General features: G+C 40.7%; 1 protein-coding gene and 1 long non-coding RNA gene across 10 annotated transcripts in view; one reads left to right on the forward strand and one right to left on the reverse strand.

The window, feature by feature from the left end:
• The first annotated feature begins 292 nt into the window (after positions 1-292).
• kif13ba (kinesin family member 13Ba) overlaps positions 293-17,316 on the forward strand; it is a 47,247-nt gene continuing 30,223 nt past the window's right edge. For 3 of the 9 annotated variants that reach the window (XM_085162332.1, XM_085162414.1, XM_085162253.1), the window contains exons 1-3: positions 510-1,050; positions 1,278-1,633; positions 8,123-8,216. In XM_085162332.1, coding sequence (XP_085018458.1) covers positions 1,564-1,633; positions 8,123-8,216 — 164 coding nt within the window. In that variant the 5' untranslated portion in view covers positions 510-1,050; positions 1,278-1,563. Of the gene's footprint in view, positions 418-507; positions 1,171-1,277; positions 1,634-8,122; positions 8,217-17,316 lie in introns of those variants that run through there. The other 6 variants (XM_085162093.1, XM_085162168.1, XM_085162033.1 and 3 more) reach the window with 5 other exon arrangements.
• Positions 6,478-17,316, reverse strand: part of LOC146526129 (uncharacterized) — a 188,479-nt gene continuing 177,640 nt past the window's right edge. The window contains exon 3 of the long non-coding RNA XR_014874610.1: positions 6,478-7,124. This is a non-coding gene — a long non-coding RNA (uncharacterized LOC146526129). The remainder of the gene's footprint in view (positions 7,125-17,316) is intronic.

The following is a 17,316-nucleotide window of genomic DNA, read 5'->3' on the forward strand; positions in this document are numbered from 1 at the left end:
TATTAATTATGAAGTGCTGTTTGCTCAGTGTTTGGACAGGGCATCTATTGAGCAGGTTCTTACAGAAAAGCTGATCGCTACACTGATATTTGGGTACAACTGTAAAATTATTAACTGTACTGCATAGCTAATATTTGAAGACATTGCTTTCTGTGTTAGCTCTTAAATGTTAACTGTATTTATTCATTTTGCTTTGTTTATTTGTTGCGCCTGAATTTAGAATTTGATTTTGTAACGTTATGTTATGATGTGACTTAGGAACATGACCCGAAATTGCAATGAGTGTCAAAAGGAGTTGTCGTGTTATATTTTGGAAAACAAAATATCGGAAGTATTCCGTATGCTGCGTTTAACTTGACGGTGATCACCGGAAGTGTCGCGTGACTGACAGAGTGGCCGGGGTATTGAACAGTTTTGGTAAAAAGTACTTTTTTTGTCAACAATTTATCCAAAAGATTGTGGCATTGGCTGGTATCTGCTATATTCACGCTGGTTATAGTTTAAAGTCACAAGTTAGTATCTTAAGAAGGGAGCTTGTTGTGTGGCTAGCGTGCTGTTAACGGACCCGGCTGGGCGTTTGATGACGTACTGATGGCTGAGCGAGGAATGAACTTTAAATGATGAATAAAATTAAATTGAGGCCCACTGATGAATTTGTTAAAATCCGGCGCAACTAAAATGAGTTTGTAAAGTTTATACGTAAAGGTAATTGGTATAAAATCCTGAAAGCAGGCGTAAAGTGAAGCAGATGAAATTTAGTTGTCAATGTGTTTGGTATTTTTCCTTATTTGACCTTTACTGTCAGTTCGTCATTTTAAGATAATTCAGTGTACTTAGTCGATGTTTGATAACGGCGGGATAGAACAACACTTTTGGGCTTTTATTATGAAGGGAAAATAATTAAGCGGAAGGGCGGATGCTGCTCGGTGTTTGCAACTCGACGCAAAGGGAGGACAGCGGATTCCGTTGGGAAGCTGCATATCATCGGCAGGCATCATTTCGCTTTTACTGACAGGTTAACGGTGTCACATCTGGGATGAATTCCATTAGGTGTGTAGATCGTAGACTGGGTGTTGTTTTGGCATGTTATGGAGTAAAATGGTAGGAAAGATTCAAAACTTGCTCTTTTCCTGCCGCTGCTCCCCTTCAGTTTGCCTGCCAAATTAGCTGGTTAGCCCCCCTTTTTTCTGGCTTTGGAGATAGCATATGTTTGCTCAGTCACAAACCCCAGCTACTGTAATATCTTGCTTGATTTACATTTCTCCTTCCTCTTCCAGCCTCCACGCCCCGGCGGATTTAAATTAGCCTGGAATATGAACAGAAGAAGAAAATAAGCAGCAGCGGCGGTGGTGGTAGTGGAGGTGGCTGTCTTCCTGCAGGATTTCACCCAGGCTTTTTGTTTTTTCCCGTGGACATGCCTGGTCTGTGGAGCAAAGCTGAGAGAGGCTAGCCGGCCCAGAGTCCGGCTAGCGGAGGATTTCCCGAGTTTTGGATGATTGTTCAGCTGAAAGGCGGATTTATTTTGGACAAGCGCTGCTTTCCCTCCCCGGGTAAAGAGACAGCATGGGGGAGCCGAGCCTGGACGACTCCAATGTCAAGGTGGCTGTTCGTGTACGGCCCATGAACAGGAGAGGTGAGAGGGTGGCTTCAGTCTGCTATGACTGGGGTTGATATCCATACAAAAAACTTTTATTTCATTTCTCACATTGTTGTCCATCCCAGAGATATGATCAGTTGCTCCAGTGTTTCTAGAAAGAGTGGGTAGAATCAGTTGGCTGACACATCAATTTCAAACATTTGGTGTGCACTTGTGTCTTTGAGGTTTCATCAGAATCCTGAATGCATCTCTGTGTGCCACCTGAGTCTTTGTCAGCTGCAACACATGTTCTCTAAAAGGAGGGCTTTGACATCATCTGTACACATACAGCATGATTGCTTGTGCAGAGAAATTAAAACACTGACACTGCACATGATTCCTAGTTCTTCTTGACATACAGTAACGTCATGTTGGCAGTCTCACACTTTTATGCTGTATGGATTATTCACAGGAGCCTGGGCTGACTTAACTGTTCCCCTTTTCTGTTTTTTTTTTTTTTAATTTATTTCTTAGGAGTAGGATGGCAGTCAGAGATTAGGACCCATTAGTGAAATGAGCTGGATGGCACATGTTTGTACAGTGCTGCCATAGGGCTTCCCTGATGGCTGCCTGCCATCCAGCCAGATTTAAAGCTGAGCTGCTGTGTGAAGATCTACTGTTTGGAAGTCTAGACGCTTTGTCTCCTTTACTGGCTGATACAGATGTCCGTAGCTTTTTGTTGTCACATGCTGAGGAGGCACGTTTTTTGGTTCATTTAATGTAAATAACCCAAGAAGGCTGACCTAATGATGTTGGAACACAAATTTAGGCTTTTGTCTTTGCATCTCCCACTGTCTCTCCTGGGCTGCTAACATCTTAACATCTACACCTTGTTACATCTCTAATTTTAGAAAAGCCTGGATAACAAAAGCACAGTATTGCACAAATCTTTTGTGCATGCTCGAATGCGCCTGTCAAATGCATTCCAGATTTTTTTTTTTCCCCCTGCACTGCAGGAAGGAAGACACAGATGACATTTCCTGGTCAATTTCCAATTTGTGTTTGTGCCATGGGATACCATGTGTCCCATAAAAGGAGGAGAAAGAGGAAAGCTGCTGAGGCAGAGTGGTTGACCAACAACTGGCAAAATGAAACACGTGTGTCTTCCCCCTCATTTGAACTGGAGATGTCGGTCACAAGATCAAGGCAGTGGATCACCACACTGTTCTCACTGTGAACTCTGATGTAGAGTAAACTCTGCAGGGAGAAAGATGATTTTTTTTTTTCTTTTTTCAGTGATGGCTCTCTGTAAAATTAAAGTTTTCCACTTTAAAAAGTCCAGTTTTTCACCAACAGCTGCAAGGTAGTTGACAGGGAGTGATGGGAATTTACTTGAAGTTCATTTGTCCTGTTTTGTCTTAGATGTCTTCAGTTTGTCCTCATTCAGTTATCCCTTTTCAGCGTGATATCTGACCTAACGGGTACAGCTGATATCTATGATTTTATTGATACTTGGAGCACATTCTTTAATGCTCTTATTATTGATTCCATAAATAATAAAGGCTTGTGCAGCATTTTGCTGAGAATGGAGAAAGGCTTACATGTGAGTCACGTGTGGGAAAAACAAACACAGTTTCTAAAGTCACAGTTACTTTACATGATTGCTTGATAGACTTATGAAGTGAATTTTAATTCAGTGGATTTCCTTGAACTTTAACAACATGCCCATCAGCCACAGCCACTTTAGATACACCTGTTCAATTGGTGGTTAACATAAATAACTAATCAGCCAGCCAAGACAGCAGAAGATTGGAAAAAGATTCCCTGGTCTGATGACACTTGGTGTTTGTGGTGACATTTGCATGGTAGGCTCATAATTTGGCATACACAACATGAACATGGAAGCATGGCTCCATCCCGAGTCATGTTAATGGTTCAGACTGGTGGTTGTGGCTGCCTCCAGCTGGATAACGTAATGTGCCAGGTCATAAAGCTTAAATGATCTCAAATTAGTTTCATGAGCATAACAATGAGTTCACTATACTCAAATGGGCTTATATTTTCAAACCACTAAAAGCAACTTTCAGAAGCAGATTTAAAGCTAGATCAAAGCCAGCATCCAGGTCTAGTAGTTAGTTAATGTTGTACATAAACCAGTTCCTATATGCATCCTCTATCTTCCAGCAAGTTGAACCAATTATTATTTTGGCAAAAAAAGGAACAGGCAGGAAAATTGAAAGTTTGCTAAATGCAGTGGGAATAGGTTTGGAACTGGCAGTGCCACGTTTCCATGAGGGCCTTTTTGATGGTTTCTCTGTCTGAATGGAGTTTCTGTCCACATCTACCAGCATTCAAGTGGTATTTTTTTGATTTCATAAAAAGCAGTGGGCAAGAGTCACTCCAGGAGAAGTGCACTCACAAATCCTCTCAGATCTCAGAAAAATTGCTCTGTGTGGTTTTCCAGTTCACACATTCGCACCTTTGATCTGTTCAGCCACAGCTCTTACTCGGTTCTCCAGCATCACACAGCTGTTTCTGGAAACAGTCATGGTAGTTAAGGGAGAGCACTTTCCTCTCAGCTTTCCCTTGCTGGTGTGGTGATTCAGAGTCTGAAATAATAAGCAGGCCCCTTTAACCCGAGGCCACTGTCCCCATGTATCCCAGGTTGAGGAGGAGAGGTGGTGTAGCTGCCTAGCTGGACAAAGGCAGGAAGGGAGTGAGTCTGAATGAGTATTTGCTAACGTTGCATAATCCTCCATGTTCCCATGGCTGTGGACTTCGAAGAACAGAGCAACCTCAGGCGTAGCAACGGCAACACCGCGGCCAATCAGCTTCCTGGCTGATGTCAGTGCTGTGGTGCCAAACCTCAGCACCGGTAGCCCAGGGAAGGCCAGTGGAAAGTGGGAGCTGGTTATGGAGCAACGAGAGGCAGATAACAATGGGTACATTTATCCTCTCAACCATGCTACATCACACTTTCCTCTCTGCTGAGCAGAGAGTACAGCTGCTGCACATGGGGCACATGGGTAATGTAGGCTGCAGCAACAGAAGGAAAAAGAACAGAAAGTTTGCGTTCTAAAAGCTGTATGTCTGTGTCAGCCCCCTTGTTTAACGTTTGCTCTTTCTGTCTGTTATGGGCTCTCTGTTGAATCAACCTGCCTTTTTTTTCTTGCTTTCCTTTTTTTTGCTTTGTACTGCCCTTGACAGCAGAAGAATTGGAGCGTGATTCAGGTTCTCTGACCTCTGACATTAAGTTTCCATGGCTCTACCCTCATGCCTGAAACAGTAGTGCAAGCTCCACGAAGCAGACAGTTCAGCTTAAAATACATAATATTTCTAATGACCACACTTGTCCTCTCCATTGGATGTCAGTTTTTCCAGCATACAGTAAATTTTGGTGCCGACCAGACAAGTTTTGCCCTTCCACCCACGGAAAATCACAAGGCCTTTGATTTTGAACATCTTTGTAAGTTAGACTGATTTTGCTCAAGCATAAAGTACATGTTATTTGTCAAATTAACAAAAAATTCTGTAAAATGCACTGACTTATTTTAAGTCGAGCAATACAGCCTTCTTGTGCCTATGTACCTTGGACCACAACTATATGTGGTCCAATCATGCTCGCTTCCATAACCCTGTCCACTTAAGCCAGAAAAACCTGGAGATGTACAACTACACACATTGGGATTCCCATTTGTATTGTATGTAAGAAATTGTACCAGCTAGATAAAGTGACTATTTGCATCTTGTTTGTTAGGCAAAGGCAGCTATGCTAATAATTCAGCATGTAAAACCACATACAACCTATTCACCAGCTACACAGCAATTGGAAATGCCCTTTGCTAAAGCGTGTTTTATTACTTTATTTAACAATAAAGCTAACTTTTCATACTTGGTCACCAAACCATGAGAAAGGCTACTAATGTCTTCTGTGCACTAGGGTTATAAATATTCTCAAACTGTCTTACCCTCCCAGCTTTTAATTCTGTGAAATTAATTCATGTTTAACGGTCATTCAGGTACCAATTTACCTAGAAATGGATTAGAATAAGCAAGTTTATTGCTTTGTGATCCAATCAAGTGGATTAATTAATTGCAACTGTGGTTCAAAAATTATTGTATGGAATTTGGGGGATATTGTTGCACTCCTCTCATAGTGATATTGAATTGTTGGTTGTGAAGCTATGATTTGGCACATGGTGAGCGAGTGTATGCGTCACCCTGACTTGTTGATTATACCAGCAGTCATGACTTGGTTACAAAAAAAAAGAAACGACTGAAGAAACAGCACTTCTGTAACGCTGCTTTAGACAGTTCTTGTTGCAGAAAGGAATTGAAACCACGAGCTGTTTTTCCTGTCCTAACACATGCTCATGATCAAAACATCCCTACATGTTCTTGCAAGCCTACTGCATAGTTGAGAGGTTATTGACAGTTGTCTATTTCATATACTGTTTGTTTAATAAAACGTCTAACAGCCCATATCTAAGATTTGGCTGAAGTATTTACTGAATATGGTGGTAATTTGCACAGCAACAATGTAATAAAACTGCTACTCTATCATGCATATGTACACATGGCCTGAACAAGGTCATGTGGTGGTGGAAGTATTTATTATCAATAAAAATGACCTTGAACAAATACTGATTTGCATTTTAAGGAACCCCATTGTGACCTCTGATCACAGGGTAATTTTATTGATACTTTAAAGAGGATATCGTTACCAGGGAGAACACAATACCCAGCCATATATTTATGGTCTTAACAAATATGCTTCCTGCTGACACAGAAAGACATCCTATTGATGTGGTATGTAGCTGTGTTATTATTATGATTAAACATGAATTTATAACAAACTGACTAATTATGTTTATTCAGTATTTTGTGGCATTTAACCACAGTCTTAACTAGAGGTGGGAATCACCATACATCCCACGATACGATATTATCACAATATTTAATGCACAATATGATATTATTGCAATTTTTTTAAATATTTTGCGATATTCAGATTCTGTACATAAAGGTAAACTTTATCAATATTCATTTTATCTAATATCTCACAGTCTCACACTCAGTCTTTCTCTCATTTCAGTTTTATTGTTGACAAACTGAACGGTTTGTATTACAGTCTAGTCCAACTTAACTGAGCGCAACCATCTGGTACAATTATAGCTATTCTGAACTATGCAATTTATGAAAACTATGCAGCCCCTTCAGCAACTGAAGAATTTGAAATTAAATTAAAACAAAATATAATTTTACATTAAATAAAAAAGTTTTAAACTTAATTAAAATAAAACATGTCTTAAATTAAAATAAGTAAACTGTCATGTTTATTGCTGCCAAAAAAAAAGTTAAACACATTTGGACAGTGAAGGAATGTCAGGATTCTTGCTCAGAAAAAGGATCAACATGCTCTGAAGTCAGAGCACAAAAACCTTTTTGTAACAAAATATCGATTTCTGCTGTCCCTGTATTGATACATTATTAGCAAACAAAATATCACGATACTACACAGTATCGATTTTTTCCCCCCACCCCTAGTCTTAACTATAGTAATAATGTGTAATTGTACACAGTGGTAATTTTTTTTAAAGTTCCAGTGACTCTAATGAAACTTATATTCTCCTATGAGTACATGTTTTTTTTTTTTTAATTCAAATAAACAAGCAGTTCTGTCAGATGTTGGAAGCCCAGGATATGCTGGCAGCACCTACTATGCGAGTATGCAGACAACTATTATTAGGTCTCCTAAGGACGGCAGATGAATGGAGAGACATGCCAGTCTCAATGTATTTATTGTTATTTTCCAGTGTGGTTACTTTTACAGCTAGCTTCTTTTTTTTTTATAAATGAAAAAGGCATCAAGACCAGTCCTTATGCATGATTTTAATTTAATCTATATAGTGTCGAATCATAACAAGTCCCCTCAAGTTGCTTTATATTATAAAGCTTTGGATCTTACAGTAATAGCGAGACAATCAAACGCTAAGAATCGACCCACTTTTACTACAGTGTGTCATCTGATCTAGATTTAAGTATAGCCTTTATCAAACATTTTAAGTCTAATCTTAAAAATAGAGAGAGTGTCTGTCACCCGACAGACACGCTGAGTTGGAAGTGGGCAGTGGGTGGTCTGAAGGCCAAGTGTTACGTCACTGCACGAACAGGCCACGGTCAGAATGGAACGTCCTTAGTTCTGTATGTGTTTGTGTGCCCAAAATAACCAGGGTATTGATTAGCCAAATGCTTACTCTAAGGTAAAAGGTCATTTTTTCTGAGTCTGTGATTGCTTTTCTGCACACACAATTGTTTAAACATAACGTTTGTTCCACAGGAAATTACGGCTAATATCTAATGCAGTTTAACTCCTGCTTGTTATGCAGTGTTAGTAAAAGTTACTTGGTGTCAGCCATGTATATAACACTAAGGATTCTGGGTCCAAATATTATGTTTGCTTGTGAATGGTTGCATTGACTGGGATATGTGAGGTTTTGAGCTTCAGGCGTTTAGTAATAACACTTTGTGTTTTCTGATCCACAGAAAAGGAATTAAACACTAAATGTGTTGTGGAAATGGTGAAAAACCAGACGATCCTCCATCCTGCGGGAGGTAACCTTGGAAAAGGGGACTCTAGGTAAGTTTGTTTAGAGTGTGACTCATGTCAACAGCTGATGTATTTTCTTCACTGGCACCTAATTCCCCCCCCCCCCCCCCCTTTTTTTTTTCTTTCTCAATGAGGGCTGCAATGCATGTCTTGTGCAGCAGTGAATGAAAACAGTCATTTCACATTGTTATGTGTTGACACAATTCAAGAGGATGTGGGTGGAACAGACTTGAGAAATTCTCAGAAAATGTTCTGAGGACATTACCTACTATGACCATTAGAGATGTACATCCATAAATGATTTTAGTAATCAATGGAAAAAAGTTGTCTCTTACAACTCTAGAACCTGCCTGAGAATACCCCTATTTGACTTTTATTCTGCCAAAACTATCCAGGGGTATTTAAGAGAAAGGAGCAATTTTTAGCCTGGGTTTTTACCAGGAAGTGAAACTTTTTTGAGTGTCCTAGGCCAAAATAGGCAGCATGTGGGTTTTTTTTTGGTATTGTGGCAGGGAGAAAGAAATCCCGTACAGGCATAATGTAAGCTCCACTCCAGTGATGTCACACATGTGACCTAGTCATTACCTACTGTAAATTCATCAGTTAAAGTGCAGTATCCTGCCTTTTGTGGTGATGTCAGCCTTACTAAATATGTTTAGATCTAGAAAAGTTTAAATCATTAACACTTAAAAACTATTGGTGTTTAGTGTATAGGTTTCAGCTCTCACACCAGAGACCCAAGTTCAAGTTATACACTTTATTTGTCATTTTAGAAGGTTTCAAGCTCTGCTGTCTTGACCGCAACAGCTACATGTCCACACTTTGTCTATTCTAAACAAAATACATGTTGCGGACATGAAATTTAAATACCTCCGTTACAAAGTTGCACGAACTGTAATGAATAACTGTAATTTTGTGTTTATTCACTTGAACAGATTGTTTTGTGATATTTATTTTCTCTCTTCTTTATAAGTGAGTTAACTCTACACAGAAGGGTCCTGCCTGCATTTGAACCTTTAGCTATGAGGCAACATTGATAACCACTGAGACACCATGCTGATACGGGCTGAATAGACATACTTTTAATGGTTAAGCCAAATTGTAAGAAAATAAAGGATAAAATAATAGTGATGTGCTTTCAGTGTCTTACTTTTAACGGCCTTAATAGTCACACGTCTCATGAGCTGCCAGTAGCCCTTTTCTATTGCCCTCATACAGATTTATAGTTGGCTTTTTTTCTTATTCTTTTTTTGCCCTTTACCTTTTGTCTTCTTAGAGGCTTGCAGTGCTTTGGGAATTTTCTTATATCCTCCCTCTAATTGCTGTTTCTCAAGAGGTCTTGTCTCAGATTTGTCTGGAATGTCCTCATGATGTAGTTTTTGGCAGGGAGCAGACCAGCCACCTGTTGGGCCTCTTCAAGGCAGGTGGATTTTAACTCGCACCACTTGCCACTTGTTTTCCACTCTTGGCTTTCCCTCTGCCTCATCTTGTTAACCAGCTGCTGTTGGTGGTAATGGCATAACTGTGCTCGGGGTGTCTGAGTTCCTGTACTGAAGGAATTAAGATGTGTTAGATTTGGTTGTAAAGCACAGAACAGGATTGTGTGTGTGTGTGAATTTGTGTCCAAGTTGTTCCAGACTAATGGTGAGATCGCTCAAACTGCGTCTCAAATTGATGGGATGTAAGCGATTTTAATTAACCTTTTTTCGTCTAGTCGGATGGTTTGAGATCATCTATTAATCATTCTTGACTACGGATTCTGACTACTGACCATATTGGTGGAAGCCAGCTGTGTCAGAAGAAAGACCTCCTTGTGACTGCTGAAGCTGACTGCAGACTGCCAGATCAGACGCGGTGAATAATGGCTTCAGGCTGATGTTCATGAGCAGACAGCAGCACTGTGTGTGTGTGTGTGTGTGTGTGTGAGAGAGAGAGAGATATGCCTAAAAGAAAGACTGCACCATCGAGATGCACGCAGACAGAGAGAGTTGTATATATAAAAAGACAGACTTGACTCCTGCTCAACTCCTTGTGCCTGGGCTTCCTCCCTTTTTCTCAACTCTTCTGTTTCCTTAGCAACGCACGAGGAGGTTAACTCTGGGTCACTGCCAGTGACCGTGAAGCCCCTTCCTTGATTGAGGAGAAGATGGAAGAGGGGGGGAAAGGCCTCATTTACACGAGCATCTGTCGCCCATAAACTTCCTAGAGGTGACTTTTATGGTGGCCTGAACAAGAGCAGCGCTGCCGCTTCTCCCACTGTCTGTCAGTGACAAAGGACTAACGAAGTGACAGAAGGATGGGCTGACTGAGTGTTGTTTGCAGATGCTGTTTTTATTTTGTTTGCTTGGGTCCAGGTTTCATTGACATGGTGTTTACATTTGAGGATTATCTTTTACTCACCAAGTTTCCTGGTTGTTAAGGTTTCGAAAGACTGGAGTGGGTGCAATAAAGGTTAGGGTGTTGCAGGTGCACACTATTTGTTTAAGTTACTGAGTTATAAAGGGCCTCTGTTTAAAGCTGGGCAGAAGATAACGTCATCTTTACTGATAGCTTTATCTGCACGAACTAGCTTTATTATTATTATTATTATTAGACTCTCATTTAAATTTATTTACTTTAATAAGTAGAGTCTTATTACTGCACTTGTTAATATAATTCAAACAATAATAACGATGTTAAACAAACCACTACAGACTGTCAGAACTGTGGCTTACACTGTGTAAAAGCACTTAGTGTGGAACAATAGGCAGCTTGGAAATTGGACAGGACATTTGCTATACAAATGAGCTCAAGGAAGGAAGTTTTAAGTCAGAGGTCATGTGACATGTGGCCTTCACAAAAGGATTGGGATCATTTTGCTGGGCATCTACAGAGCAGTGACAGGTTTATTTAACTTTAGGGTAGCTCAATATGCATTTTTTATACAGCCCACTAGTGTTGGTGGGCTGAAGGATGAAGGCTGGTGTATAAGATAAGATAAGATACCTTTATTAGTCCCATGAATGGGAAATTTCATGTTAAGGCTGCCGACCTATTGCACGCTATGGCGGCGCCATCTTACCCTCCGACCATACATACATTACACAAAAGCATCACATGGGGAAGACAGGTCAGAGAGGTATAACAATGGAAAATGCACCACATGAGGAAAGATAAGGAGAAAAAAATAACTCCCCCCAGACTGAGCTCCAACAGGGAGATCAGTTTGAGAACAGAAAAAAAACACCTCTGCACATAGCACATGAAAAAACTCTTAATACACCAAAGACACATGACAAGCAACAGGGATGGGTAAAGGGTGAGAGACAGCCAATGTAGACAGTACATCCGGGGCCTGCAGCAGCGCTGGTCTCCTTGATCCACCATCAGCATCGGAGGGGAATAAGCGTCGAAGGCGTTTGGAGGGGGGATGAGTGTACATCTGCATGTGTATATGTGTGTGTGTGTGTATGTGAGTTATTCTGATTTTCCTTAACCTAAGGTTGCTTTCTGACATACCGTTAGCTGTGCACGAAAACACACTGCCTTATTATTAATTAAAAAAGAAGCTGAAAACTTCACCCGTGGAAATGTTCACCTTCTAATGTAGTAGACCCCTAATCTCTGCCGTGAGACAGTTTTCAGTAACGTCTCCAGCAGCGTCTTTGTTGGGGGTTGTTGCTGAAACTCAGGATTAGTTCTGTTTAAATACAAATGAAGGATTTTCTTCTCTTAGGTTGTCAGGGCCTGTGTTTCTAACCAGGCAGATGGGGGAAAGTCATGGCCACTGATCTGATTACTTGATCTGATATCTAATGGTAGCTTGGGAGCACAACTTTCATTTAAAAGGTATCTGCTCTCAAGCTTACTCCTGATTAGTAAATGCATCCAGATGGACTTGGTGCTGAATGCCTTACAGCTGATGCACAAGCACCTGTCGGTTGTTTCAGTTTAGGCATATACCTCCGGTTTAATGTGGGTCACAGCAGAGGACACTTTTTTTCAAGGCTAAATGACGATTACTTTTTGAAGACTTGGAGCTTATTGTGTAAACCGATACAGACATCAGCATATAGAAATATAAGGATTAGGACTTTTCCAAATGTAACTTATGTTCTCATACCTGACTGTCTTGTTTAATGTGGAAGGAAAGAAAGGCAGCCTGCAGACAAGGTTGTGTACAGGATGGGTGAATAATAATAATAATAATAATAATAATAATGGATTGCATTTATATAGCGCTTTTCGAGACCCTCAAAGTGCTTTACAGTTCCACTATTCATTCACTCTCACATTCACACACTGGTGGAGGCTACAGTTGTAGCCACAGCTTCCCTGGGGCAGACTGACAGAAGCGAGGCTGCCATATCGCGCCATCGGCCCCTCTGGCCATCACCAGTAGGCGGTAGGTGAAGTGTCTTGCCCAAGGACACAACGACAGAGACTGTCCTTCCGATTATAAGACGAACTGCCAACTCTTGAGCCACGATCGCCCTAAACCTTAAACAAAATTAACACAACAGAGCTTGTCCTTTCTATTTAGGCTTACTTGCAGCCTCTTTACGACAGCCTATACTACAATAAAAATATTAAATAATAAAATTATCAAAGCACAAGTTTTCTCTGCTAGCCGTTTTTCAACATTGGACTGAAATGACGCACCTCAGTGCTAAGACGGTTCATTTACAGGGTGTTCACTTGCTCGTTAATGACTCTGTATTGTATTATTATTGTAATTATATTTTAAGTTAAAAATATTTTATTACACTACTGGTGATTTTCTTTCTCCCCTGGGTAAAACCTTTGAAGGAGGCAACAAAAATAACCAAAAAACAACTTTGTAGTGCGGATACCAACTACAAGTATTTGAAAGGTCTCAGCAGGCATTTCCTTATTTTTTCCCTTTCAGTTGTGTGTCCTGTGTGTGGGTCTGATTCAGTTTTTCCTGGGCAGACCACACTTTAGCTGTTCAGGGGACCACTCTGTGACTCACTATAATGGTGATACATTTTTGATTGAAGTTGGAAATTTCTTGACCATCAAAGATACATTAATGATGTAATTATCTACCTCCCTATTCACTCTGTCAACCAAGGTTAATGAGTTTTTTGTGGGGGATTTTTTGGTCTTTTTTTCATCTTATATTAAATCTCTCATTAAACTTAGTATCCTTGGTGTTTTTCCATGTGTCCTTTCTTACCAGAGATGTCCTTACCTCCAGAATCTGCATTGCTTTTCCAGGGTACTTTGCACTTGTGTGTCTGATAAGCAGGCAGCTAACTGCCCTACAGCCGTGTCATCAGTCACTGCGGTTTGCATGATGACCTGAGGCTGTTTGCTTTGGACTCGTGAAGCTGAATGTTGACACACTCTGACAAAGATCTGTCTCCCATCAGATGTCAACGAGGCAAATACAGGCGGCTTGGTTTCCAAGGCGATACACAAAAGTGGCTATGTGGCCCCTTATCTTGAATTGATGCTGGATGAGGTGTGTGTAACACCATATGTCTGAGGGCAGTATACATTGTGCTTGTAAGAGTGGTTTTATTGTGCTCACTAAGATTTGTGTTGGGAGTGAATGCTCTACAGTGTTTGTGTTAATGTCGAAAAGATGGCACTTGAATGTAAAGTAAGGGGGGGGGGGGGGGGGTGCTTAACTTGTTCAGTGTGAACCAACCATGTGTTGGGGGTCCACTAATAAAATGTCTGCATTAGAATCAAGATGGAAAAGACTGACACACTGGCTTATGACTCCACATTATCCCTGCTCTTGCAAGTAGAGGTGATACTGATGCATTGGCTTTGTGAATTGGAAGGAAAATGTTATATAGTGTTCATTTTCTTTTTCCAAATAACAATCTAAAAAGTCTGGTTGTACTCAGACAACCCTAAATAAAATCCAGTGCAACCAGTTGCCTTCAGAAGTCACCTGTTTAGTAAATAGTCCACCTGTCATACTGTTCCTACATTAGCTCTCCTGCTAGCTCCTGTTGTCACATGTGATATAAAACCAGAATAGATCAGCGCAAAAATAAGTACATTTGTGACCAGTATTCCATCAGGCTACTTTTGAATTTGGGTCGAGCTGATCTCTTATCTGAATGTCTGAAAGGATTTAACCAGTGGGTTAGGGTCCAAGCTAACATGTTCATTTGCTTTTAGCTTTAATATTTGAGAATACAGAGTTAGGTCCACAGCAATCTTTAATCCATTGGTTTTGTTGTCTGAACGTGACAGCCATGAAAACTAAAATTAAAATGTGTGAGAAATTGAATTGTTTTGATGTACTGTGAGCAGTCGATTGAATATTTGACTTTTCCATGAACATCTTGGAGATAAATGGACTTTGTTTGGCCTGTAGTGCAGCGATAAGAAGAGAGCTTAAATGTAAGCACATCAATAAATTGAGCATACTTTATCTGCTTAGCACCAGAGGGAAGCAGGAGAGCACTGGCTGATCCGACAAATATATAAATAGGCTGCGATAGTCACTGCCACCTTTACTATATCCTCTCCCAGGTGTGGATTTTAGTAGTAACCTAACCCTGAGTGTATGAGATGGTGGAACTTAGTTATTATTCCTGTCCTAAACATCAAAAAATCTGCAGCCTTAATTTCAGTGTTCATATCAAAGCTAAGCCGCATAAACAGCTTGGTCTGTCCTATTTGTGTAAAAATTGTTCTACTGTTCAGTTGCCTGATAATACAAATGATGCAATCTATTTATACTTTGTAGGTCAAGTTTTCTGTCATATTGCTGCAAAGGGTTGAATGCAGGCAGGGAAAGTAACCACCCAGAACTCCGCTAAAAGTGCATCACAGGGATTGAGAAACTGAACTAGATTTACTTGGGCTTCAATTTGGTTTGGGGCTTAATGTCAGCAGTACTTACATGATCACTGCAGACACACTTAAACTACAGTGAGTCTTGAATGTATACATTTTCAGAAGGATTTTTTCTGGCTTTTTTTGGGGGGGGGGGGGTGACCTTATACATCTAACTGGTTAATTAATTACTCATTCAGAACATCGAGCAGTAAGAACTAGGACAGAAACAGCAGACTCTCTATATTATTTCACTTTTGCTCATCGGAAGAATAGCAGGTTGCTGTTGCACATATACAGTGAATGTGCAGAGGTTTAAAATGTGCTATTTATAAAACATTGTATGCTGTCTGGAAAGTACAGTTTGTTAATATAGGAGGATAAATTCAGGTCATTTAATCATTTACACACCATGTGAGGGCCAATTGTTCTATAACATACCAACCTGTGTAAACTGTACTAAAACTGTTGTCATCAGTATGTGCTGTGTTGCTCTTATGCTCTTTGTGCTTCAGCTTAACATTCCAGTCTCAGACTCAGGCTCTTTCCTCCTTAAACCCCTTGGCTACCTTCAGCCTTCTTTCCATCATCCACTCCTGTTCCTCCCTACATCGATGGATGGTACAGTCCGAGAGAGAGTGAGAGAGACAGAGAGAGAGCAGGAATGCAAGAACAGAAGAGAGAGAGAAAGGAGGGGGGAAAAGCAGCCATGCATTAAGTTATTTTTTAAATGACGGCGATCAGAGCAGAGGAGTAGGCCGAAGCAGGGAGGGACTAATAGAAGTGCACGAGGCGGGTTCACAGCTCTCCTGACCGCCTCATTCTCCTTGCTCATTGGTCAGGGGGGGTCCCTAGCTTCATATAACGCAAAACATGGGTGACCCTTCTTGCCAGCAGCCTTTGAAGCAATTGTGACAGCTGTCATCACTGTGTATGTCAAAACCTGTCACGTTAGCTTCATCCTTGAATTGGAGATGCATCTGCAGGGAGATTTTTGAAAAGCCCCCAAGAATAGGATTTTAAAAAAAAATCTGAAAATAAGGGTGTGGATGACAACTATAGTGTATAAAATGACTCCTATCTCATCCCCTTTTTTGTGCTTTAAGAGAGTAAATGTTATTAATGAATTTTAACTTGGGAACTTAAATAAACTTCACTTTTTAGCATTAACAAAACCATCTAAAACATTTGTAGGAAGTCCTGATTGGATACTTCTTGAAGAAAAGCTACTGGTGTCAATTACACAGCAGATAGGAATCGGTCTGCGTGCATCTGCTCTCTGAATGCAACACATCAGCAGTGGAACGTCTGTGAAATATGAAGTGTTACAGATTGCTGGCTGGTTTGTGCAAGAACTGCAGCTATAGTGGTTTATAAAGAATGTGCATGGGTAAAAGGAAACAGGTGTGAGGATGTCTTTGTGCAAGTGTGTTTTCTCGCGATGCCATCTTTATGAGGGCCGAAATGTGTTTCAGATATTTAGACAAAGGATTAATGCTAATGGGAACAGTTCGGTTAAGCAAGGCTTTCATTGCCGAATGTTAAGCTGTACAGTTATGTGTTTTAGAAGGAAGCTGGTGAAAGGTTGTAGGCCTTGGTGGCAGAAGTATTTCTGAGTGTGGGTTTTTAAACCGCTAGAAATCTCTTTCCTCAAGCCATCGAGTCAGATGGTGATCTGACTTGATGCAGCTCTTTGGCTGACAGCTGCCCTCACCCTTTGGGCAGCACCACCACTGCACTGATGGAGGAAGAAGGTGACAGGAGAGGAGAGTTAGGATGAATTGAATAAAGGACAACAGACAAAACCTTATTGCATTTGAAGTGAATATGAACTATGGCAGAAGGAGTCACAGGCACTGCCAGAGACTCCCTCTCTCAGGGAACACCAATCTAATCAGTGCTTGTGGCTTCACACTGAACAATCTTGATTTTGAAAAGAATCTGCAGGCCTGGGTCACACTAGTATGCTTTGAGAGTTCGGCCTGACCCTAACCACAGATCGGTAGTCCTGTGTAGCACTGTGAGAGGTTCAGGGTAGGACATTTTAATAGATAAATCCTGGGACAAAATTCAGATAGTGTCAAATTTAGGATGACTGTCTCATGCTGTGAGCCCTGGTTTGACCCGTATCTACTAACAAACCAATAGGAATGCAGCGTGAAGTGCAATGCTGATCAAAAGAGATTGGCACTTAGAACGGGTGCGAGTAAACCATATAAAACAAAATGATTGCAATTCCTCCAGAGTAGAAAACCCAGTTGAGTTGCTGCAGTAGAATGTTTTGTGTACGGTCTCCAGCTCTTTTTCTTTCTCACTCAAGTAATAA

This window comes from Neolamprologus multifasciatus, chromosome 1, assembly GCF_963576455.1.
Source record: "Neolamprologus multifasciatus chromosome 1, fNeoMul1.2, whole genome shotgun sequence".
NCBI lineage: Eukaryota > Metazoa > Chordata > Actinopteri > Cichliformes > Cichlidae > Neolamprologus > Neolamprologus multifasciatus.